At 28.6% G+C, this 24148-nt stretch overlaps 5 protein-coding genes across 10 annotated transcripts; 2 read left to right on the plus strand and 3 right to left on the minus strand.

Moving 5' to 3' along the window:
* The first annotated feature begins 5767 nt into the window (after positions 1-5767).
* Positions 5768-8244, plus strand: LOC134833744 (G-protein coupled receptor 143-like). Its single transcript, XM_063848175.1, has 2 exons — positions 5768-6597; positions 7621-8244. Exons 1-2 carry the CDS (start codon positions 6062-6064, stop codon positions 8225-8227), a joined length of 1143 nt encoding a protein of 380 aa, XP_063704245.1. The 5' UTR covers positions 5768-6061; the 3' UTR covers positions 8228-8244.
* A 50-nt stretch (positions 8245-8294) lies between these two features.
* On the minus strand, positions 8295-11597 carry LOC134833742 (actin-related protein 2). Its single transcript, XM_063848174.1, has 4 exons — positions 11442-11597; positions 11237-11347; positions 9794-10648; positions 8295-8691 (listed from the first exon to the last, which is right to left on the minus strand). Exons 1-4 carry the CDS (start codon positions 11487-11489, stop codon positions 8524-8526), a joined length of 1182 nt encoding a protein of 393 aa, XP_063704244.1. The 5' UTR covers positions 11490-11597; the 3' UTR covers positions 8295-8523.
* Positions 11598-13291: 1694 nt separating this feature from the next.
* LOC134833635 (uncharacterized) lies at positions 13292-22635 on the plus strand. 6 transcript variants are annotated; one of them, XM_063848030.1, is made up of 6 exons: positions 13292-13481; positions 18584-18792; positions 18850-19903; positions 21219-21414; positions 21474-22029; positions 22578-22635. In XM_063848030.1, the coding sequence occupies exons 1-5, from the start codon at positions 13478-13480 to the stop codon at positions 21991-21993; spliced, it is 1983 nt and encodes a 660-aa protein (XP_063704100.1). In that variant the 5' UTR covers positions 13292-13477; the 3' UTR covers positions 21994-22029; positions 22578-22635. The 6 variants fall into 6 exon arrangements, with proteins under 6 accessions (XP_063704100.1, XP_063704099.1, XP_063704098.1 ...); XM_063848029.1 differs by having other exon boundaries at positions 21474-22009; positions 22553-22635; XM_063848028.1 differs by having other exon boundaries at positions 21474-22009; positions 22578-22620.
* On the minus strand, positions 15799-17187 carry LOC134833347 (calcineurin subunit B type 2). Its single transcript, XM_063847645.1, has 2 exons — positions 17135-17187; positions 15799-17027 (listed from the first exon to the last, which is right to left on the minus strand). Exon 2 carries the CDS (start codon positions 16866-16868, stop codon positions 16356-16358), a length of 513 nt encoding a protein of 170 aa, XP_063703715.1. The 5' UTR covers positions 16869-17027; positions 17135-17187; the 3' UTR covers positions 15799-16355.
* LOC134833637 (endothelial differentiation-related factor 1 homolog) lies at positions 22626-23490 on the minus strand. The gene has a single exon (XM_063848034.1). It carries the CDS (start codon positions 23363-23365, stop codon positions 22928-22930), a length of 438 nt encoding a protein of 145 aa, XP_063704104.1. The 5' UTR covers positions 23366-23490; the 3' UTR covers positions 22626-22927.
* Positions 23491-24148: the final 658 nt, after the last annotated feature.

The following is a 24148-nucleotide window of genomic DNA, read 5'->3' on the forward strand; positions in this document are numbered from 1 at the left end:
TGTTTCCTGTTTGTTGTTAATATACAAGGCATGTACAAGACAGAAGAATGCGTTTTAGACACTTTTATCGAGGGAGGGTGAAGAAATCATCTGATCGATCGATAACAAAGAACATGCGAAATTGAGACTTCAAATAAAAAAAAATTTTAAATTTTTTACATGAAAAGGGAAGATCATTGCTACTAATAATTTTCTTAGTAAAGTTGTAGCAAAGTGTTTAACAAATGTATTAAATTAATTATAAATAATTTAAAAATGTGTAGAAACGTTCCACTTATAATTTACGTTACTTTACGCTCGCTGCCATAAACCATATCATGTAAGTATTTCAAACTTAAATTATGTATTTTATTACTTTATTTCACGATTACACTTCTTTCGTTTCTTCTTCGGTTTTTTTTCTCTATAAATAATCATAATATTTATAATTAAGCAGACAACAAAACAACGAAAAAAATGAAACTATTTCAAGAAAAATTTACCGTTCGTTGTACATTCAAACAGAACTGTGATGCATTATTTTCCAGCCCATTTTCACGCATCAATAGGCTCAAATACGATTCTATTAATCACCGTGCAACTTTCAAGCGTTCAATAAACTTCGACGATGGCTCAGCAAAAGACAGCATGAAATATTGATACTGATCCTGTGTTTCGATAGGCAAGGCAGAATGATACGAACGATTTATGAGCGAAATTTGTTGGTAATTATTAGCTGCGAAAAGGCGTTACTTGCACTCCAGTTATCAGAGAGAAAAAAAAAACAGAACAAGATACGAGGAAGAAAGAGGTCATTGTGATGATTAATCTTGCAATGGAATGAACTTTGTGAGTTATTGCAGGAAGTGTTGTTTGCTGATAACGAAGACTTAAGAAGATTTTTTTTTATTTCAGAAAATTATTTCTTTGAAGGATGACAAATTGGGTAATGAAGAAGCTAAACTTGAGGTAAGTAAAAAAAATTAAAGCTGGTATCCTTACCACTAGACAATATGGGAAATTTTTAAAGAAGCCAAATACTTGAAAGAAGATGATTAATTACGAAGAAAGAAGCCTGAAGAATTAAATCCAAATCGTTGGAAGCTTAAAAACTTAAAACTGATATCCTTGCCTCTAAACAATATGGAAGATCTATTAGAAAGGAGCCTTATACTTGAAAGAAGATGATTAATTACGAAGAAAGAAGCCTGAAGAATTAAATCCAAATCATTGGGAAGCTTAAAAACTTAAAACTGATATCCTTGCCTCTAAACAATATGGAAGATCTATTAGAAAGGAGCCTCATACTTAAAAGCATACGATTAATTACGAAGAAAGAAACCTGAAGAATTAAATCCAAATCATTGGGATAAAACTGATATCCTTGAAAGAAACAAGTCGAATAATTACGAAGAAAGAAGCTTGAAAAATAAAATCCAAATCATTGGGAAGCTGAAAAATTTAAAACTGATATCCTTGCCTCTAAACAATATGAGAAATCTATTAGAAAAGAGCCTCATACTTGAAAGAAGTCGATTAATTACGAAGAAAGAAGCCTGAAGAATTAAATCCAAATCTTTCGTAAGTATAAAACTTTAAAGCTGGTATCCTTACCGCTCGACAATATGGGAAAAACTTTAAAATAACTTAATTTTCGTACCACAATTGATATTCAAGAAGAAAAAAAACTCGTTTGATCCGCCTTACGACCAAACCCTTTCCGAACAACAACAACACGAAATAATTAATTCCAAATTTGCAACATTATCAGCTCAACATCTTTCATATTCATAAGTTTCGTTGCACGTCTCTAATGACGATGACAATTTTTTTTATGGAATTCCAAGACATTCTTATCATTTTTTCATTCACATCAAGACGTCTGTATCGACGAAATTCTATTATCTGTCGTTTTACGTGTCTTAAGAAAACAAGTGTAGAGAGAGAAACCCACATTCGCACTAATTATTGCACTAGTTTCAGTATGATGTGTGATTGACCAGCCACGTGAAAAATGCAGTTTTAACAAGATCCGACGATGTAGAAGAAGATGAAAATTAATGAAAAAAAAAAAATATGTTACACTGCTTCTTTCTTTAACAGTTTAATGATTTTCAACACACATATGCTCGATTTTTTTCCAGTTATATTGCCTACTTTTTCTTCATCGCCGTCAACATCTCTCAATACTCGTACTTTCGCATAAATTTTATGATAAACGATTTTTTTTATCATAACAACATGTGCAAATAAATACAATTCCAATGTGCCTCGACGCAATTGTTATAATTATCCCGCTAATACAAGTTTAAGAGCAGTTACATTGTTGCACTTCATTTGGTTTCAGTTATTTTTTTCGTTAGTTTAAAATCGTAGCGATTAATTACTTTTTTCTGCTCGAAACATTACCAGCTATGTTTACTTGATACACAGCTGAGTTACGTTGACCTTAACATTGACAGTGAAATATGTTTTTCGTTTATGTTCGTGTCGTCGTGATGTATTTTGCCGATGACTATATTGGGAGTGCATGACATATGTTTATGAAACGAAAATGCATGTCGAAAAAAAGGGAAATTTTAGTCATTTTTATTTTGTTGAGGGTGAAAATCGGTATGGTTACCTTTGTATGTATTGCATGAATGAATTTTGATTTAATGGATGTTTTTGCCTTTAGAAAACCCATTTTCAGTTCATTAAATGCCCTTTTATGAACATTTCCTTGAATTACGTGTGACTCAGGAAGGACGTTTAGAAGTCAAGTAATGAAAAATGAGGGCGCTGAAGTTTCCGATTACAAACTTTTGAGGGGAAGACATTTAAGGAGTAGCTGAACATCTCAATTTTAGGTAAGTATTTTTTTTAAATATTAAAAGTTGGTATCCTTACCACTTGACAATATGGGAAATTTTTTAAGAACGAGCCTGAAGGAAGACATCGATGGATCATGAAGGAGAATCAATCAATCCTGATTAAAAATTTTGGTAAGTATCAAATTTTTAGCTGGTATCCTTACCACTAGACAATATGGGAAAAATCAACAAAGAGTTCGATCAATCAATTTAATAAAAATTTTGGTAAGTATGAAATTTTTAGCTGGTAAATCTGTTAAAAACTGAAATGTCACAAAAACATGCCTTTCACGAAACAAAAACCATTGAATGTAAATTCCTCCATTTCTCGACCTTTAACCATGACCTTTGCCATGCAGATGCACAAGAAATCACGAACTTGAACCGATTCATTGAATACGATTCCAATCAATTAATTGTCGTCGTCGTCGATTCCAATAAGAAAGCTCACTCACACACGAGCCACACCTAATAACAAACCTTATTGCTGTTCTAATTTGTCTTTATCTTCTTCTTCGTCGCTGTTATTGTTGCAATAAATAATTAACTCGAACACGCACATGAGCAATTCATTCAAAAGAACTTTATTTACCCAAAGTTTAGAAAATCTCTTTAACAAAATTGTGTTCTAACATGAAATCCCCCTCGCCTAACTCAACATTTGGTTCACGTATTCACTTGCCGATATTGGTATTCCCTTCCATTCCCTCGTCTGACACATTTCACGCATACTCAAACTAATTTGAATGGTATCCTTAACAACAACAACATGGAATGAACGAAGACGACGACGACAAAAATATTAAAATGTTATTTTTATATTTTTTACGATTTCTTGTGATGATAAAAATATTAATTTCTGTTGAACATGACGTTAAAAAAAATACTGTAAAAAGTCTTTAAAAAACGAAACAAACCAGACTGAAATGCCATAATGATTAAGAATGATGTGAAGTGCATTTGTATGAGTGTATGGCAATGCCATTTATATGTAAATGTTTGCACATTTCTTTTATTATTCATTTTTTTTTGTATTTATATTTTTTTAAAATAAATTATGTTCTAATACAGTAAGAATTACTGAAATATTCTTTTTCGGTTTTCGTCTCGAACATTTTTTTGTTGAATGCATCAATGGAGAAAGAACAGACGACATTATTTGCGTGGGCGTTGCCGGTTAAAGGACATTTTTAAAGCGATTTTTATCAGTTTCTGTAAATTCTTCAATAAATTACTCACCAAAATTTAAAATTTTCAATGAAAAATTTGATGGATTTAATTTTTGTTCCAATTTTAATTGATCAAATTGAATTTTTCTTTGATTTTTTTATGAATTTTTTTTTTTCTCTGAGGATAATGATAAGAATTTATCCTTCAGACACTTTTTTTTCGATTTTTTTTAATGAATGATATTTTCGTTGAATTTACTGTTGATTTAATTTAATTAAATGTATTTTTTAATACACAATAAATCTTGTTAATAATGTTATTAGTTTAGTGATGCACCGAAAACATAAAACCGATGAGATGTTTAATGTCTCAAAGCTCCGAATAAACTGAACTATCTGAATGAAAATGGTCCGGTCGATGTTTGCTCATTCAGAAGGGAACGTGTTCATTCGTGAATTTCAATTGACGAGCCGAGGCACATTTTGTGAATTGAATGTTTTTTTGAATGGGAGTGAACGTTAAAAGTGTTCATTTCATGTTTAAAATAATTTTTTTGAGATTTTTATTTAGTTTGAGTGACTTTCATGTTAATTAATTTGAAAATTTGAAGTTAAAATTCTTACCAAATTTTTTTTATTTTTTAATTTTTTTTAGTTTTTTAAAAATTTAAAAAACTTTACTGAAAATTTTGTGTCGAAAAAGTAGTTTACAAATCTCAAAATTTTTTGACAATCCAAATTATGACAAAAAAGTCTATGCTTTATTTGATTGAATTTTTACTTTAAAACCTTAAGTTTTAACTTGAGAAAAAAAATTGATTAAAAAAAAAATTAAAAATTTAATTTAAAAATTAAAAAAAAAATAAATTTAATTTAAAAATAAAATTTTGAATAATAAATTAAAAAAAAATAAAGATTTAAAGATAAATAATTTTAAAAATAAATAAATTTTGATTAAAAAATTGAAAATAAAAAAAAATATTTTAATTAAAAAATTAAAAAAAATAAAATTTTGATTTAAAAATTAAAAAAAAATATAAAAATTATTTTAAAAATTAAAAAAAAATAAAATTTAATTTAAAAATAAAATAAATAAAATTAAATTTTAAAAATAAAAAAAATTAATTTAATAAAAAAAAAATAAAATTTTATTCTAAAAATTTAAAAAAAAATTAATTTAAAAATAAACGCTTCCTTACTTCAAAATTTTTCGACTATTTGTGAGAAAAAAAATATATTTTTTTTTAATTTAAAAAATAAATAATTTTTTTTTTAATTAATGCAATTTTTTCTTAAGTTCAAGTAAAAAAAAATTAAATTTCCTTATAAATTTCTGAAAAATGTGAAATAAAAAAAAGTTTTTTTTTTAAATATTTGAATGACTCCAATTCGTATTTAGAAAAACAGGCCAAAATCTGATAATGTGTCATTAAAATCGAACCCTTTTTAAGTTTAATTAGAATTTCTGACCTCAATATTGATATTTTTATCAAATTATTGACGATGACAAATCATTTTTATACTTTGAAAATCTGTGAATCAACATTAAAAACGAATTTTCAATTAAAACAAAGAGAATCTAGACAAAATTCAAGCTTAATTCAACCACAACTCTCTGTTATTGTTCTAATACTCAAACTGTCTGGCTTTTCATTCAAAATTTCCTCTCCAAGCATTCATCCATTGACATCGTCGCTTGTAGGGTTTCTTCCGATTTCACGTGTACGACTTCATTTCTTCGCACAAACGTTAGTCGGCAACATTCTCTTGAACTACAAACTTCGTTCCTTACTTAATTTCAAAAATTTGTCTTCAAAAAAATAGCAAACAACAATAAATTTGTGTCATTTCTTATCATTTTTACTCATCGCACGCCTTATGTTGAGCTGTACGTCGAAATATGAGCAGGAGATAAGAATTGTTTGAGATTCGTTACTTAATAATAATCTCACTTTTGAATGAAGTTCACGACGACTAATGATGCATGTTAGTGCACATCCAGCGTCATTCGTGATAAGATGCAAGAATAATTTATTTTTATTTTGAAAAAAACATCAAAAAATGGCAGACCCAACAATTCAAACGTTCTGCTGTCATCACCGCAATAATTCCGACTTTGCGGTGAAACTCATGAGCGAGTTTAACAAAGATAGTTATGTGACGACGTGCCTCATCAGTAGCGGTTTGGGCATTTTGGGTGCCTTGTATCAGATTTTCTTCAGGCACGAAAGTGAATCGCGTCGCGGATCGTCAATGAGTGCCAACAGTATTGGGCGTCACATCATTGTGAGTCTCGCGATTGCGGATTTGTTTGCGACGCTGGGAGTTTTTGTGCGTTCACTCGTTTGGCGTTACATGCGGAACTTTATTCCGATGGACAATGACACGTACACGGTGACTTTTTGTGCAATTTCGTCGGCTTGGACGCAGTTTTTTTATACGGCGACGTTTTTCTATACGATGTTTTATGCGATCTCGATTCATCAGATACTTAAGGGAGTCTTGCCGTATTTGAGACGATACCATTTGATTGTGTGGAGTGCAAGTGCAGCATTAACGGCAATTGGAGTGACGATACTTTATGTACCGAATGCAGAGTAAGTGTATCTAAAATTAGTAAAAAATCATTTTTAAATGAAATTAATTCAAAAAATAAAAAAAAACAAATCTGAAAAAATTGAGAAAATTCGAAAAATTAAGAATTCGATAAATATATATTTTAAAAAAATTTTTTTAAAGTATTTTAAATATTTATTTTAAATTTCATATTCTTAAATTTTTCGAATTTTCTCAATAAAATAATTCAATTTAAAAAAAATTATAAAAAATCAAAAATTGAGAATTTTATTTTAATCAAATTTAAAATTAATCAATTTAATTTATTTTTTTTTTAATTTAATTAGGTAATTTAATTTAATTTTTTAAAATTTATTTTATTAATATGAAATAAATTTTTAAGTTCAAGAATTATTTTTTTTAAATATTCAAAAATAATAAATTTTAAGGAATTTGTTGACTTTATTATTTTTTTTAAAGAATGAGAATTTTATTCATTTTTTAATTTTTTAAAATAATAAAAAAAATAAATTAATTAAAAATTAATAAATTATTTTTTTAACTTTTAAACTGAGAAATTTCGAAGAAAATAATTAAGAAATTTATTTTATTTAATTATTTTTTTCATTTTAATTTATTTTTTTTTATTAAAATTAATTTTTTAACGATTTTATTCAGCGCAAATTTTAAATAAAATATATTGAGAGAATGAAATTCATTTAAAAAAAATACTCGAAAAAATTCTAAAACTCTGAGAATTGTAAAAATTTAAAAAATTTGCTAAAATTAATAAAATTCAAAAAATTTTAAAAATACATAATTAATTAAAATAAAGAATTTATAAATTAATTTAAATTTAAAAAAATTAATAAAAAAAATTAAAATTAAAATAAATTTAAATTTATTTTGAAATTATTTTTTATTTATTAATTAATTAAAATGAATTTAAATTTAATTTAAATTCAATAAAATTAAATTCAGAAAAATTCATGAATTTCAGGAATTTTAAAAAAATTTGCGTAAATTAAATTTAAAAAATTTTTAATTTTTATTTTTTTTTTCAGCTGTCACGACACCCATCAACTCTCCACAGCAATCCTGCGTGTCCTGCCCATCTATCTCGTCACATACATCCCCGTCGTTTGTGTCATGATCGGAAACCCGCTGCTTTTCATTCGTTCCTCCAAACTCTTCGAGAACCAGCTTGGCATCGAAAACAGTCAAATCACTCAAGAAGAACGTCTCCTGATGCGTCGCTTCAAAGTAAAATTCTCCTTCATCAATGCCATCTTTTACATTTGTTGGATGCCAAATCTCGTTAGTTCCTTCATTCTTTGGTTCTGTTGGGACATGATTCCAGTGCGAACTATTCTCACAACGTGGACTCTTATGGCAATTCTGAATCCATTGCAGGCTCTTTTTAATGCTTTTGTGTATCGGAAATGGACTCGCGTGGCAGTTTTCGACACTTGTGTGGAGGCTTGGCGACGAAAACGACGAAGAAAAAGATCGGGAGAGAGTAAAATTACGAAAAATATCGAAAAAAGTCCCTTGTTGAAGGATGAACCAACGGATTATGAGTCAACGACGATAACGGGAAGCGTTGATAGCATCATTGAAGCACCGAACACGAACAATGGACACAGTGTCAACTCCTGTTCTTGCGTTTAGAAGATTTTTTGGGGGATTTTAAGGCAAATTTCCTTCATGAAGCATCAAAATTGTACAATATTCCATACTGGAATGAGCAAAGTACTGAATATTTTTATTTATTAACGTGTGTAAGTTGATCGCAACTGACTCCTTTTTTAATACTTATTAATTTTTCGATAGGATTAGAATACATTGTAAGTGTCAGACAAATTATTGAATAATTTTTTTTTCTAATATTAATAGTAATCTTTAGTGAAAAAGAAAAAATCGTATAAAAAATTATTATAAACGAAAAAAAAATGCCTCAGGTCAGTCTAATTTTTCGCACTAAGTTTCTTAAGGACGCCCAATCCTTGTTCCAGATACTCTTGTCGTGACATCCAGAATTGCTCGCGATCTTTGGTCACTTCGGCAAGCACAGCTCCTCCGATGAAGACCATGTCCTTCCTTCTCGGGGGATCTTCGATGCGGATTTTGAATTTCTACAAGAAAATGTTTAGTAAGAAAATGTTCAGATTTAAAAAAGTTTTTGAATTAAGTCAAAAATTGAACTTTTTAAGTTGACTTAAGCAATAGTTTGAGGACTCTTAAGTCAAAATTAAAACTTTTAAGTTAACTTAAGCTACATTTTGTGGACTTTCAAGTCAAAATTAAAACTTTTAAGTTAACTTAAGCAACATTTTGTGGTCTCTTAAGTCAAAATTTAAACTTTTAAATTAACTTAAGCAACAGTTTTATATCTTTTGAGTCAAAATTAAAACTTTTAAGTTAACTTTCAATTTGTAAAATAAAATTTTTAAGTCACTTAAGTCAAAATTAAAACTTTTAAGTTAACTTAAGCAACAATTTTAAATCTCTTAAGTCAAAATTTAAACTTTTAAGTTAACTTTCAATTTGTAAAATAAAATTTTTAAGTCACTTAAGTCAAAATTAAAACTTTTAAGTTAACTTAAGCTACAATTTTAAATCTTTTAAGTCAAAATTAAAACTTTTAAGTTAACTTTCAATTTGTAAAATAAAATTTTTAAGTCACTTAAGTCAAAATTAAAACTTTTAAGTTAACTTAATCAACAGTTTGAGGTCTCTTAAGTCAAAATTGAGTTAACTTAAGCAACAGTTTTATGTCACTTAAGTCAAAATTAAAACTTTTAAGTTAACTTTCAATTTGTAAAATAAAATTTTTAAGTCCCTTAAGTCAGAATTAAAGCTTTTAAGTTAACTTAAGCAATAGTTTGAGGTCTCTTAAGTCAAAACTCAAACTTTTAAGTTAACTTAAGCAACAATTTTAAATCTTTTAAGTCAAAATTAAAACTTTTAAGTTAACTTTCAATTTCTAAAATAAAATTTTCAAGTCACTTAAGTCAAAATTAAAACTTTTAAGTTAATTTAACCAACATTTTGAGGTCTTTTAAGTCAAAACTTAATGATTTTTGTTCAAAAAAATCTTAATTTTTTTATCAAGAATTGATCTTTAAGTCAAAAACTTAAGACTTAATGACTTTTACTTAAGCTTAAGTCAACAAATTTTAATTTTTTTGGCTTAAGTCTCATTTTAAGTCACATTAAGTCAAAATTAATACTCACGGATAATTTTTCAATGTCCTTCTTGAGAACCCTTTCCAGATACAATTGTTTAATCTCACGCTCCAAGCGACTCGGAAGCCCCGGATACATCGTCGATCCACCCGACAACACAATATGCTTGTACAACTCCGGTCGCATATCGATATCCGCCGCTTGAATCGTCGAAAAAACCAGTTCTGCGATTCCCTGCCCCTCAACGTTGATCAAATGTGGCTGGAAAAGAGCTTCGGGCGCCTCAAATCGCTCTCCTCCAATTTTAATCACTCTTCCATCGGGCAACGTGTACGATTCAACGAGCACTGTCGTCTCCAATGCCAATTTTTGTTCCATCTCGATGTCGTAACCGATGTAACACAATTTCTCCTTCATCATACGGACCGTTTCAAAGTCAGCGGAATGATTAAAAGCGTAACCACGCAACAGCAGAAGTTTTATCAAGTAACGCGTGATATCGCGCCCGGCAATGTCGAGTCGTCGCGTCAGATGGGGCAACGCGAATTCCTCGTAAACCGGGCAAATGTGCGTCACGCCGTCACCCGAGTCAATGACGACGCCCGAAATTAAGCCTTGTGCGTAAAGTGTGAGAACGGCTTGGATGGCAATGTACGCCGAATCGAATTCGTATTTTTCGAACATGACTTCGATCATTTTCTCGCGATTCTTGAGCGGATTCATCGGGGGCTCCGTTAGCAGGATTTTCGTGTTTTTTGGGTCGATGTTCATCTTTTTCGGGCCAAATGTGTAGTCCCATACGTGACACATGTCCTCCCAGTTACGCACGACGCCATTCTCCATCGGGTAGGAGACTTCCAGCATGCTACGGAGTGACGAGGCTTCATCGCCAACCATTAAATCCTAAAAAAATTGAGATGAAAATTAATTTTTTTAAGAAAAAATCAGAATTTTATGATAAAAAAAACGAAAAAATACTCAAAAAAACTAAGAAAAATCTCAAAAATACTCAAAAATCAACGAAAAATGCTACAAAACACGCCAATCATGTCAGAAACTCTCGGAGTCTCTCGGTACTTACAGGTAACGTTGCATCTGCTTCCTGTTTTTTGATCAATTTTGAATCATGAATGAATGATATGTTGAAGAAATGACAAAGCAGCGTGCAAAGGATGCAAAATAATTTTAGGATTAAGTTTTTATGGGAAAAAATTTCGAGTTAAGTGAGTCCAATTGACAAAAAATTACGAAAAAACATTAGAAAAATGTTAGCGGCGAAAATGTTTAGTTAATGATTGACAAATTTCAGTGGAAAAAAACAAACTAAACAATTTTTCGGACTTACATCGATATATAAATCCTGAAATATTTGCAAAAACGAAATTTAAGTCGACGTTAAATCTTTATCTTTAATTTTTTTTTTTTTTTTTTTTTGAAATGCATCAATGAGTCACGAATTGTATACGTCCCTCAAGAGGAAATTTAGCTCACCTTAATTTCTATATCTCCGATTTTGTTGACGGCTCGAATGATGGGACGGCCAACCATTGATGGGAAAATGTGTGCGGGGAAGTTGCTTCCGGCATATCCGCATTTCACAAACTACGAAAAAAACACAAGAGAAAATTTTAGTTTCTTATCTTTCAGCCCTGCCCAGTTGGTGGTCGATGATTAAATGAGGGAATGAGGGACTTACTCCTGTTCCGTTGTCGCAAACGATCACATTGCGTCCTTTGCTATCCATCTTTGCACGGGGAGTTTTTGACACACAGAAATTGCACGAGAGTTACGGCAGAATTTGATTAAAATTAATTTTTTTTGGGTTGAAGTTGGTCTTGTTATGAATCAAGAATGGAATTTGCCATACGTTAATTCAAGTTTTAGAAGGGGTTTGTAATGCTGAAGAAGGCAGTAGTGAGACGAATGAAATTGATAAATTTTTGGACAGAGTTGTAGTTGGATGGGATTTGGGAAGGGGCAATAAGACCCCATTAACGGTAGAGTTAAATTTTCAAAATTTAATGAAATCAGGTGAGTATTAAAAAAAATAGAAAAAGTAGTCGTCTAAAGAACGACATACTATATCGCATTTCGATATTACATACCTACTCTTTATTGTAGTGCTCACTTTACAATTTCATACTCCTCATTTCAATTTTCCGAACTTTTTATCTAAAAGTTAATAAATATGCATTCTAAAGTTGATTTCCATTGATATCTGATCGATTTTTGATCAAATAAAAAAAGTACGATTTTATCATATGAGGAGCAAAAATCGTACTTTTTTTCTCAAGTCACTTTTCAACCAAATTTTGATGGGTTTTAAAGCTAAAAGTTAATAAATATGCATTCTAAAGTTGATTTCCATTGATATCTGATCGATTTTTGATCAAATAAAAAAAAGTACGATTTTATCATATGAGGAGCAAAAATCGTACTTTTTTTCTCAAGTCACTTTTCAACCAATTTTTGATGGGTTTTAAAGCTAAAAGTTAATAAATATGCATTCTAAAGTTGATTTCCATTGATATCTGATCGATTTTTGATCAAATAAAAAAAAGTACGATTTTATCATATGAGGAGCAAAAATCGTACTTTTTTCTCAAGTCAATTTTCAACCAATTTTTGATGGGTTTCAAAGCTAAAAGTTAATAAATATTCATTCTAAAGTTGATTTCCATTGAAATCTGATCGATTTTTGATGAAATAAAAAAAAAGTACGATTTTATCATATGAGGAGCAAAAATCGTATTTTTTTTCGCAAGTCAATTTTCAACCAACTTTTGATGGGTTTCAAAGCTAAAAATTAATAAATATTCATTCTAAAGTTGATACGATTTTTTTCTCAAGTCATCATATGAGGAGCAAAAACCGTTGTTTTTTTCTCACGTCAAGATTCAACCAACTTTTGATGGGTTTCAAAGCTAAAATTGAATAAATATTCATTCTAAAGATGATTTTCACTCAAATCTCCTCGATTTTTGAAGAAATAAGAAAAACAACGGTTTTATCATATGAGGAGCAAAAACCGTTGTTTTTTTCTCACGTCAAGATTTAACCAACTTTTGATGGGTTTCAAAGCTAAAATTGAATAAATATTCATTCTGAAGATGATTTTCACTCAAATCTCCTCGATTTTTAAATAAATATCTTTTAGCTTTTTCCTGCTTATCATTCAAATAAAATTTCATTAGAAATTTTTTGAAAGATTTTATATAATTCTATAGTATTACAATTTCCTTCTTTATCTTCTTTTTCCTTCTTTGCCTTTATTAATAATAATTTTTTCTATAATTAAAATAATAAAAATTTCCCATTTCTGCCAAAAGGCTTAGGGGTTGGCGTAGTATCAAAATTTCCTCTAAATTCGAAATTTTCCTAAAAATTCCTGAAATTTCCATAAAGTTAAATAGCTTGACCCCCATTTTTTCTACGACACTGATTCCATTTATCACTTTCATTCGTCTCAAAATGAACAACTACTGTCTTTTTCAATTAAAACCCACAACATCCTGACATTTATCACTTTCAAACGTCTCACACTGTTTTAACGATTTAGTAAACAAGCTTGTGTTTTTTATTATTTTTCATAATTTTCCGATATTTTTGCAAATAATTTTGTCTCTAACATGTGTAATTAATTGTGTTTTTATGTGTTACAATGAAATTTCTCGAATAAATGTTTAAGTTTTATCATTATTTTACGTTTAAAATTATGCGTCGATTACAATAATGGGTATGTCTTATTATTTATTGTTATTTATCATTTTTAATTAGTTTTTATTGGTTTTTATCATTTATTTTCAATTAAGTTCGATCTTAAGTTGTACCCAGTGTCACAAGGCACAAGCAAAAGTGACCCCAATATCACAAAAATGCCAAAAACATGAAAATCCAAAATTATGATTCATTTCAGTGAAAGATTTTCTTCTTTATATGTACCGATGTTTATGATTCAGTGACTCTCGTTGATCAAGTAAAAGGGTTAAAAAGAGATTCAGAGCTTTTTTTTGAACAAAAATTTTTCATTTCAAAGTGACTCATCCTCCGTGTTACTCACTTAATGGTCCTACCCAATTATTTTTATCAATGTTAAATATCTTTTAAATAGCATTGAGTAATGTTGCCTACATACAAAAAAAAATTATTTAAAACACCTTTTGAAACAAACAACAAAAAATTAGTACCTACGTTTTTTAGGATCCGATAAACAAAAAACAGTTTGATCAATTTATTGCGCCTTAAAATGCTTCGTCCTTGATTGACGTGCAATTTTTAGGAAAATTTTAAAATGCAATTTCGCAGCGATGATGCATGTGGGAAAATAGGTGCATGTCATGTCAGGTGAAACACGAGTCAAGTCTAGAATAATGCATTGATGTATGGGACGAAAGTGAATGTTTATTTTTTTCCGAGTAAAAGAAAGTTTTTTTTGTCAATAAAAAGAGTAACAAGTGTATCGATAAAAAAAAATGAAAATTTATGATATTTTTCGGCTTTTGCGGAATAAAATTAAATATTATCAATTTTAATGCTTTTAATATTAAAAAACTCATTGGAATTAAGCTTAGATCTAAATTTTTTAAATTATTAGATTTTTTTTAAATAAATTACCTTTAAATTTTTTTCTGAATTTATGACTTTTGAGAATTTTCCAGAGAATTTAACATGTGAATAAAATAAAAAAAAATAATTTTAAATTTAAAAAAAATATATTTTTTTCGATAAATTGATGAAATTCTTCTATCGATAATTTTTTAAAAATTAATTTTTGAAATTTTTTAGTAAAAATTTTTTTAAAAAATTATTTTTTTTTTATTTTAACGTAAAAGAAAAAAAAATTCAAAATTTTTAATTTATTTCTATATTTTTAAAATTAACGTTTTGATTTAAATGAATGAATTTTGATAAAATGAAAAACTAAAAACAAATAAAAACTTTTTCGAAAATCAATTAAAGTACTTTAAATGTTTTTTTAATGTCAAAGTTTTCCTTGTTTAAGTTATTCTATTGACTTAAAGGTCACATATTTATTTTAAACTTGCGGCATTAATACTCATAAATCACTAAAACAAAAAGTTTTTCATGTTTCCAAAAAAAGTTAGGCCTTTACAATATTTGAAAATTTTTTTTAAATTCACAGATCTCTTAAAAGAAAAAATATTTATTTGTAAAGAATTAAAAAAAAAAATCAATTATAAAGGTTCAGAAAAAAAATTAACATGTAGATAAAATTTAAAAAAATAAAATTTAAATTTAAAAAATTATTTTTTCTTTTTTTTTAAATTGATGAATTTCTTCTTTCGATAATTTTTTAAAAAATTATTTTTTGACAAATTTCAATTTCAAAATTCAAAATAAAATTAATTTTTTATTTTACGTAAAAGAATTTCTTTCAATTTTTTTTCTAAATTTCTAAAAATTTTATTTTTGCAAAAAAAAAAATCAAATATCTTTCCTCGAAAAAAATATAATTAATTAAGAAACTAAGTAATTAACTTTTTTTGTACTGAAACTAAAATCAAAAGTTTTTGTAACTTTTAAAAATTGGCTTGATTTTAATTAAAAAAAAAATTATCTTTAAATTAATAATTTTTTTAATGAAAATAAATTTATTGTAGCTTTTTAGCTACTTGAAATCTCGAATTAAAGTCAATTAAGTAAAAAATAATTTTTTCCATCCTGCAAAAAATAAAACTTTCAGGGCACAAATCAAAAAATCAACTTCATAACTCGCAAAGGCCTTATTTTGCATTTTTTCATTTAATTTTTTTTAAATTTAACTGCAGAACATGACAAAAAACTTATTTATTAAAAAAAAACTTTTAAAAAATAAAACTAAACAAAAAATTAAATCCTCCAAGGTGAAACCTAATCACAACCGTATCAAGGTGAAAATTCTCACTGTGATGATAGAAACACGATTAGCATCCATTACAACAAAATAATCTATTTTTAAACATTTTTTTTTTCGTGCGCTCTCAACAAAAAAAAAATCAAAATAATGAAAAAAATAGAACAAACGCATAATAGTAGTCGATAGAATATTTTTATTTTTTTTTTAAATGTTAACAATAGAACTCATCATCTTTCTGTAATAATATAATAAATTTAATGTAATATAATATAATATTCGAATATGATTTTTTTAGAACTTTTTTTTTCATTTTTTTTTTATAATGAGAGATGAAAAGTACATAAAAAGGACATTTAACAGAAATATTTACATACACACACATACAATATAATTTTTTTTATCCTTAAAATTTTAGATTTTTAGTATTTGATATTTATTTATTTTTATTTAAATTCATCATTTTTCGCTAATTATTTATTTTTTTTAATATTAAATGTTTACTTCGACGTGAACAAACGGAAGAAGGCAAAAAATGTCGGTTAAAATGATTTTTATCTCTTTTATCGCTTTTAAAATTTTTTTATGATGATAAAATTAGGTACGTTCCTATTTATTTTTTTTTTTAATGTAGTAGCACACTTGTTTGCATTTTTTTTTATCAAGAGAGATTTTTAACTGGTGAAAATTCATTTTAAATAGTAAATGTAGTAGTATGATAATTTTTGTGTTTTTTTTTTAATGAAACCTAAGCAACTAAACGTCAACAACCATCTTTTTGTGGATATCTGTGTTGCCGACGACTGCACAAAATTCCTCGAATGAGATCTTGCCGTCCTCGTCTTTGTCGGAGAAGACGATCGTTTTGTCGACAATTTGTTGCAGTTGTGTGTCTTTTAAGTTGTTGCCGACCATCATCTTAAGTACTTGAAAGAGTTCGCCGTTCGAGATGTAGCCGTCGTTGTCCATGTCGTAGATGCGAAACGCGAATTTCAGCTTGGACAACTTGTCGCCCTTGACACTGAACTGCGACACGCCCTGAATGAACTCCTTAAAGTCCACTTCGCCATTGCCATCGGCATCGAAAATATCGATCACGCGTTGCACGAGCGGATTCTGTTGCAATTCCGGCAGCGACATGAACTCGTCGATGCTCAGGGCGCCCGAATTATCCAAATCGAGTTTCTTGAAACGCTTGCCCAAGCGACGAATTTCATCGGCATCAAAGTTGGAGCACAGCTCCATCGGCAAAGACGACTCATTTCCCATATTTGTTGATTTTTTTTGCCTTTGTTGACTTTAAATTTTTTTTTTATTTTTTTTTTTACGACGAGAATTTTTCTCTCTTCTTGCACACACACAGTCCAGCACACAGTTGTGTCGCCCCAATTAAGATTTTTTCTTCAGCTCGGTAGTTTGCACCTTGTTCTGCGGAGAAACAACAAATGTGACCTTTAACACGGTTTCGAGGGGCTCGAGGAATGTTTTTGCGATAATTTGCGTGTGTTTCGTGCGACTTTTGCGAGTGAAATTACCTTTTTTTGCAGCCAGGCCAGCGAACAGCGAAAAAAACTCAAATTGTTCAGCCTGCGCATTCATACGTGCTTTCGTACGCTGTACGTGACATACGGTTCGAAAGTTTTGTTTCGTGATTGGATGAAATTGTTTGACAATCACAATTATTTTGACCAATGAAGGAAGGAAAATTGCACTTTTGGATTATGTGTGTCGATCGATAGAAAAATTTTGAGGATTTTTAATGAAAAAATTAAAGAAAATTCAATTTTTTAAAGGAAAAATTGAAGAAATTTAAAATTTTGAGTTTAAAATTTATTTTTGGGCTTTTAAATAGGATTTTCTGTAATTTTTTCGTTGGATTTCCTTTAAGATTGCCACGAACTTGCGGAAAAGCGAGAATTATTTGAAGTTTTAAACAAATTTTTGAGCTTGTTCGAATATTTCATAGATGGAAGTGTTATTTTTACTACTTTTATTCGTCTCAATAATCAATTGATTCGAACGACTGGTTGTTTTTAGGAAGGCTCGAAAATTATTTTAAGTCAAAAGTAAATAGTTTAGCTTAAAGTAAATAAAATTTAAATTAAAAAAATTAATTAATTAATGAATTTTATTAATTAATTTTAAATTTTTTAATTAATTAATTTTTTTATTAAACTTATTGAGTTTTATTAAAAATTTATTTTTTATTAACATTATTAAATATGTATAATTAATTTTATTTTTCAAAAAAAAAAAATTGTTTTTCAAATTAACGTTTGAATTTTTCCTGAATTTTGAAAATTTAAGTCTTTTTTATTAAGCTTAAGCTTCCTATTTAAAAAAATTATTTAATTAATTTTTCATGTAAATTGGTTCAAATTAAATCCAAAAATTTTTAAGATGCTCAAAAAAAATTGAAACTAAATTTGAATTAAATTAAATTTTTAAAATATTTTTCAAATATCTTTTAATATATTAGAAAAATAAAGGATTTTTTCTTAATTTTTTTATCGACCTTCTATTAAAATATTTTGTTTTTTTTTTTACAAAAATATTTTAATTTAGTTTTTCTTTTTTTAAGATGTTTTATTTATTTATTTATTTTTTTTTATTATGTTCTAATATATAAAATTTAATTTAATTAAAATTAATAAAAACTATTTAATATATTTATATTTTTATTAAAAAAAATTAATTAAATAATTTTTAAATTAAAAAATATTTTAAATATTTTAAAATTTATTATTAAATTATTAATTAAATTAATTTTTATTTTTATTTAATTTTATTAAATTATTTTTAATAACAATTTTATTTATTTTATTTTTTTTGTTTTACTTTTAATTTTTAAAATTTAGTTTTTTTAAATTTAATACTTAATAAATTATTTTAAATTAATTTTTTTATTTTTATTTTATCTTTATTTTTTTATGTTTTTTTTTTTAATATTTTACTTATGATTTTTTTAATTCTTTTAACTTCAGGTGATGCCTTGAGTGACAAATTAAGTAATATCAGTATTGACGACAGATTTGACGACGCTGTTTCACGACGCTCTAATAGTGTAAGTAGCGGTACCAAGAGTATCATGACAAATAGTGCAACAAAAGTTCAACTCCTGAAACGCAAAAAGGAGGAATTGGAAAAGAAGCTCAACGAAAAGTACAATCAACTGCAACAAGTGTGTCGAGAAGTAAGTTTTTTCCTCATTTAAAAAAATATTTTTTTCTTAAAATAATTTTTTTTTTAGGAGGCACAAATAATCGGAGTCTATCCTGTGGATTTTGGCTCGACAGACGTAAATGCTTCGACGCAAACTTTAAGACGACGCGTCGGCACAAGTTTCAAACTCCCGGAAAATTTGCTGGGCACCAACAACAACGGCGAAGATGAAATCAACAAACTCATGCTGGAGAAACAAATCCAGCAACAAATTTGCGAAGCGTCGTTACGTTTGGCAAGTGACGCGACGTTATCGAAAAACGCCATAAAAATTCACAAACAAACGTACGACGCGGCGCAACAGAAGCTCATTGCAATCAATCAAAATTTGAGCAAACTAAAGAAACTCCAAGCGCAGCGGCAGATCAAACAGACGCAAGACGACATAAATTTGCACAAAAGTCCGCCGCCCGGCATGGCAAACAGTCGTCTTGCGGTGTACAACAACAAACCCGTATCCGCGACCCTCGCTGTCGACCGAAAATCCGCAATCCGCTCAAATTCCGTCACAAATTCCCCGAATGCGCATCACAAGCAGGCGCATCACATGTTCAATACGCCGCAAATGCGAACGCGTCACGACAGCTTCGGAACGCGACAGGAATACGAAAATTCCGGAAAACAATCGCCCGTGACGCCAACGTTGCCGTATCACGCGTACAATCATCCGTATCAGCAGCAACTCGCGTATCACTTCAATTCGCCGCCGCAGCTGCATTATCACTACCCGGTGAATGTCGGATCGTCGGCAACAATGAGCGGATATCCAAAGGGCGTGCAGCAGGGAAATCGGGGTTCGAAGCATTATCATCATAACACGATTCAACTTCCGCCGACGGCAATTCGGCAGCTCAATAGTTCGCCGCAGCATCATCGACATCATGGCACGGGACAAATTTTCGATTCGAATGGGAATCAATTTTCACCGAATTTGGTGACGACAACTCCGACGTCGAGTGAAAGGTATTTGCAAAAAGCACCGGCGTCTCCTGTAACTCCGTTATCGTCAAATTCGATGACGGCTCATGATCCGACAGGGAGTTTAGTGGATCGGATTGAATCTGTTCAACAAGCTCCGGGAGGTAAGTTTTTTTTTTTTGAACAACATTTCATTAAAAAAAATTTTTTTTTCGTTTAAAATTATTTTTTTTTTGTTTTTTTTTTCTATTAAAAATTTTTTTTTATAATTTCAAGAATTTTTAAAAATTTTTATTTTTTTTTTAGTTTACAAAAAATGCAATTCTTTAACATTCAAAAATTTAGTTTTTTATAAATTTATTTTTTTTTTTATTTCTTTAGAAATTTTAAAGTTTTAGAATTTTTTTTTAAATTTTCAATGATTTTTCTTCAAATTATTCGAATTTGCAATTTTTCACATATTTTTGTAAAATTCAGAAAATAATTTTTAAATTAATTTGAGAAAATTTTTATGAAAATTTCGAATTATTTTTCAAAAATTTTCTTCAAAATATTTACAAAAAAAATAAACAGAAATATTTTTATTGAAATTTTAATTTAAAAAAAACAATTTTTCATTATTTTTCTCTAAAATTTGGCAAAAATTTGTTCCAAATCAACTAATTTCCCTAAAAATTATGAAAAATTAAACATTTTTTAAAACTCCCCAAATTTTGAACAGATTTTCGAATTTTTGTAAATTTTACTTCTAATAATTCTTCTAATTTTAAAAATTTAAAAAAAAAAAAATTTAAATTTATTTTTTAATTTTAAAACTTTTCTATAAATATTTCTTAAATTTTTCTCAAAAAAAATTACTTTTAGAAAGTTTAAAAAAATTTTGAATTTTTTTCTGATTTTTTTAAATTTTTTCAAAATTTTCAAAATAATTTTTTTTTCAAAAACTTAAAAAATTTTAGATTTTTTTTTCCAATTTAGGCCGTTCCAAATTTTTTCCGATGTTTTTGTCCCAAATTTTTTTTTTCAAAATTATAAAAAAATTACAAATTTTGAAGGAATTTTAATATTTTTTTTTTTTGATAAATCAAATTTTTTGTTTTTAATTAAGATTTTTTTTTTAAATTTTCTCGGAGTATTTCAAGTTATTCCCCGAAATTTGAGGTTTTATGAATTTTTCTTTCAATTCAATTTAAAAGTTTTCCAAATTTTTTAATAATTTCTTTCTTTTTTTCAATAAATTTTTAACTTTTTTTTTTATTTTGATTGGATTTTCGAATTTTCCTCCAATTTGAAAAGATTTTCAAACGAAGAACTTTTAAAGTTTAAAAAATAAATATTTTAAAATTTTTTTCTAAAAAATCAGAGCCTAAGAGTCAAATTTTGAATATAACAAAAATGTTTCTTTCAAAAAAAAAATTTTTTTGTGGAAAATACGAAAATTCTTTCATGCAAGATTATAAAATTTTTTTTTTCTTCTAGGATACTGGCTCTCTATGGCAAACAACGAACGAATTTGGTTCCCGGTAGACAACAAATACGCTAGTCTTGACCGACGAAGTGCTTCAACGACAAAAAAGCTCCAACTGCAATCCACAAAAGCCATTTCCACGGGCAACATTGACATGACTGCTGCGTTAGCGGATGACGCTGAAGCTCGTCGTCGCGAGAAAAAATGGTAAAAACCTCCAAAACTTACTTTTTAAACGAATTTTCTAACAAAAACCTTCATTTCAGGTGCGAGACATCCCTTGACGAGCCCGAATTTGACGAACCAAAGCCTTGTTCGCCCACGCCTCCTCTTCCAGCCAAGAAGCAATATCATCGACAAGACCTCCAAAATGCCAATATTCTTTCGGGCGTGTCTCCTCCGCCGCCGCCTTTGCTTTCACGCGCCCCCAGCGAATATTCCGTTAATCACCTGGACAACGGAAATCATCGAATGTATTCACGAAGCGGATCTACGGCAACAATGAATCGCGTTGCGTCGCCTCGCACCCCAGAAATTCCCGCGGAACGACCGAATTCGGTGATGATGCATCAACAACAGAACGCCGTTTCGCCGTCAAATTCGCTCTTTGCAAGTCCCATTGTGGGCATTCAGAGTCCCCTGTTGAACGAAAGCCCCAACGTGACAATTGTGGAGGAAGGAAAAATCGTACAAGCGTATCAGGAGGAGGAGAAACCCTTTGAAATGTCCGACTTTTACAAATATTCGACGAAATTTCGACAGAAACAGTCGAACGGAAAGACTTGACAAGAGATTTTTTATAGTTGAAATGATATTTTAACTGTTATTTTGCGAGAAAATTGAACAAATTTCTGATTTTTTCAATTTTTTTAGTTTTGAAAGACTTCATAAGACAAATTTCTTCCAAATTTTTATAAAAATTAAATTTTTTGTCTTAAAAAATTTTTTTTAAACAAAATTATTTAAATTTTTTATTTTTTAAATGCATTTTCTTTAAAAAAAATAATTCTGAAATATAAAAAAAATTTTTTAAATTTTTTTTAATAAGTATTCATCAAATTTTTCATGAAAAATTATCAAAAAATCGAAAATTAAATTTTTTAGAAATATTTTTTAAATTTTTCAAAAAAAAATCTTAAATTTTAAATTTTTTATTTAAAAAAATTACAATTTTTTATAAAATTCTCTTTAAAAGTTAAAAAAAAAATTCATAAAATTAAAAAAATAATTTTTTTTTTGAAAAAATTTAAGTTCGTAAAATTCATAAAAATTAAAAAAAAATTTAAGAAATTTGTGCAATTTTCTCGCAAAATAACAAAATTCTAAGGAGATTGCTTTAAAAAAGACGTCTTTAACTTTAATTAATGTAGATTGTTAAAAAAATGTTAAACGTAGATTAAATAATAAAATTAGTTAAAAATCTTTAAATTTGTTTTTTTTTTCTTCATTAGATTACGGCTTATTGTTTTTATTTGCTTCAAATTCACAAATTATCTCACAAATGTTTATGCAGAGACAGAAAAATGACCTCATTTATCTCCTTATAAAATAAAAAATGACTAAAAATGTAAATAAATGTAGAAAAATTGTTTTTTTTATATTAAGTGACGATGAAAGATTCCAAGTTTTTAAATTTATTTTTTTTGCGACACTAATTTTACTTCCGTTTTAGTCTCATAAGTGTGAAATGCGGCGACTACGCCTCCTGACTGTTGCGCATCTACTTCTTACCAGGAGGCACAATTGGCTGACCGATATCTTTTCCGCGCAATTTTAAGCCAATCGCCCGCTCGATCTTGCCGAGAATGACGTTATTCGGGATGCCGCGACTCGCCTCGTAATCGTTGACAATTTGTGGCTTTTCGCAAATTTTCGTCGCCAAATCCTTCTGGCTCCATCCCTTTGCCTGGCGACCCTGCATAATGGTCCTGGCAACGTCGGGCTTGATGGAATTGTGTTTCAGTTCCTCCGTTTCGCGATCCAACTTGGCAGTGTTTTTTGTGGCGACGTGTTGTTTATTCGTGCCAGCACCGAATTTCTGTGTCGTTTCAACTTCGAGCCCTTGACGCCGTGCCTGGTTAATGGCACTTTCGGTCTTCATTTGGGCCGCTTTGGGCGCCTTTTTGCGCAACACTGTTACTTGATCCCAGTCTGACATGATTTCGTGATGGGTTTTACGGCGAAATTTGCAAATAAATTTTTGTTTTTTTGGTTAAAATTCGTAATGCACGATGGATTTTTTTTTCTTTTGATTCTGGATTTTTCGGACTGCGTAAAAGTTCTTTTTGTCTTGGGCTCCGTATGATGTACGAATTTTCATACTGTTTATGAAAACTTAATTTTGTGTCTCTGGGCAAACGCCAACATAATTAGGTCGATACAAAAATCAAAAATGTTTCACATTTCCAAAAATTAAGAAATTATGAGTTGAAATTATGAAAATATCTAAAATTCTGTTAAAATTAAAATTGCAGTTCTCATATTATGAATTGAAATTGAATTTTAAACTGATGAAAGCGATAAAATAAAAATAAATTTAAAATATTTTTAATTTCGATCTAAAATCGTTTTAAATTTAAATTGATTTAGTTTTCAAAACAAAACCATGTCAAAGAAAATTTTTTTTTCAGTTTCAATTTTTTGGCAGTTTTGAGTTACAAAATGAATAAAAATGATAAATTAGAGCCCTCTGATAAATTTTTATCCATTTGGAGCAAGATTTGACAAAAATTGCTTTGACATAGTTTTTGACACAGTTTTTGATTTAGTTTTGCTCTTGATTTAGTTTTCAAAACAAAACTGTGTCAAAGAAAAAATTTTTTTTCAGTTTCAATTTTTTAGCAGTTTTAAGTTAAAAAATGATTAAAAATGATAAATTAGAGCCCTCTGATAAATTTTTATCCATTTGGAGCAAGATTTGACAAAAATTTCTTTGACACAG

This window comes from Culicoides brevitarsis, chromosome 3 (genome assembly GCF_036172545.1).
Source record: "Culicoides brevitarsis isolate CSIRO-B50_1 chromosome 3, AGI_CSIRO_Cbre_v1, whole genome shotgun sequence".
NCBI lineage: Eukaryota > Metazoa > Arthropoda > Insecta > Diptera > Ceratopogonidae > Culicoides > Culicoides brevitarsis.

What these genes read in the sequence shown, in the direction of transcription:
- LOC134833744 (XM_063848175.1), top strand. Translation starts at nt 6,062, where the DNA reads ATGGCAGACCCAACAATTCAAACGTTCTGCTGTCATCACCGCAATAAT. An exon ending in CTTTATGTACCGAATGCAGA is followed by an intron (nt 6,598 to 7,620) that starts GTAAGTGTATCT and finishes TTTTTTTTTCAG; the next exon opens with CTGTCACGACACCCATCAAC.
- LOC134833742 (XM_063848174.1), bottom strand. Translation starts at nt 11,489, where the DNA reads ATGGATAGCAAAGGACGCAATGTGATCGTTTGCGACAACGGAACAGGA. An exon ending in TTTGCGACAACGGAACAGGA is followed by an intron (nt 11,348 to 11,441) that starts GTAAGTCCCTCA and finishes TTTTTTTCGTAG; the next exon opens with TTTGTGAAATGCGGATATGC. An exon ending in AGGACATTGAAAAATTATCC is followed by an intron (nt 8,692 to 9,793) that starts GTGAGTATTAAT and finishes ATTTTCTTGTAG; the next exon opens with AAATTCAAAATCCGCATCGA.
- LOC134833635 (XM_063848030.1), top strand. An exon ending in TGCAACAAGTGTGTCGAGAA is followed by an intron (nt 18,793 to 18,849) that starts GTAAGTTTTTTC and finishes TTTTTTTTTTAG; the next exon opens with GAGGCACAAATAATCGGAGT. An exon ending in CGTCGTCGCGAGAAAAAATG is followed by an intron (nt 21,415 to 21,473) that starts GTAAAAACCTCC and finishes CCTTCATTTCAG; the next exon opens with GTGCGAGACATCCCTTGACG.
- LOC134833637 (XM_063848034.1), bottom strand. Translation starts at nt 23,365, where the DNA reads ATGTCAGACTGGGATCAAGTAACAGTGTTGCGCAAAAAGGCGCCCAAA.
- LOC134833347 (XM_063847645.1), bottom strand. Translation starts at nt 16,868, where the DNA reads ATGGGAAATGAGTCGTCTTTGCCGATGGAGCTGTGCTCCAACTTTGAT.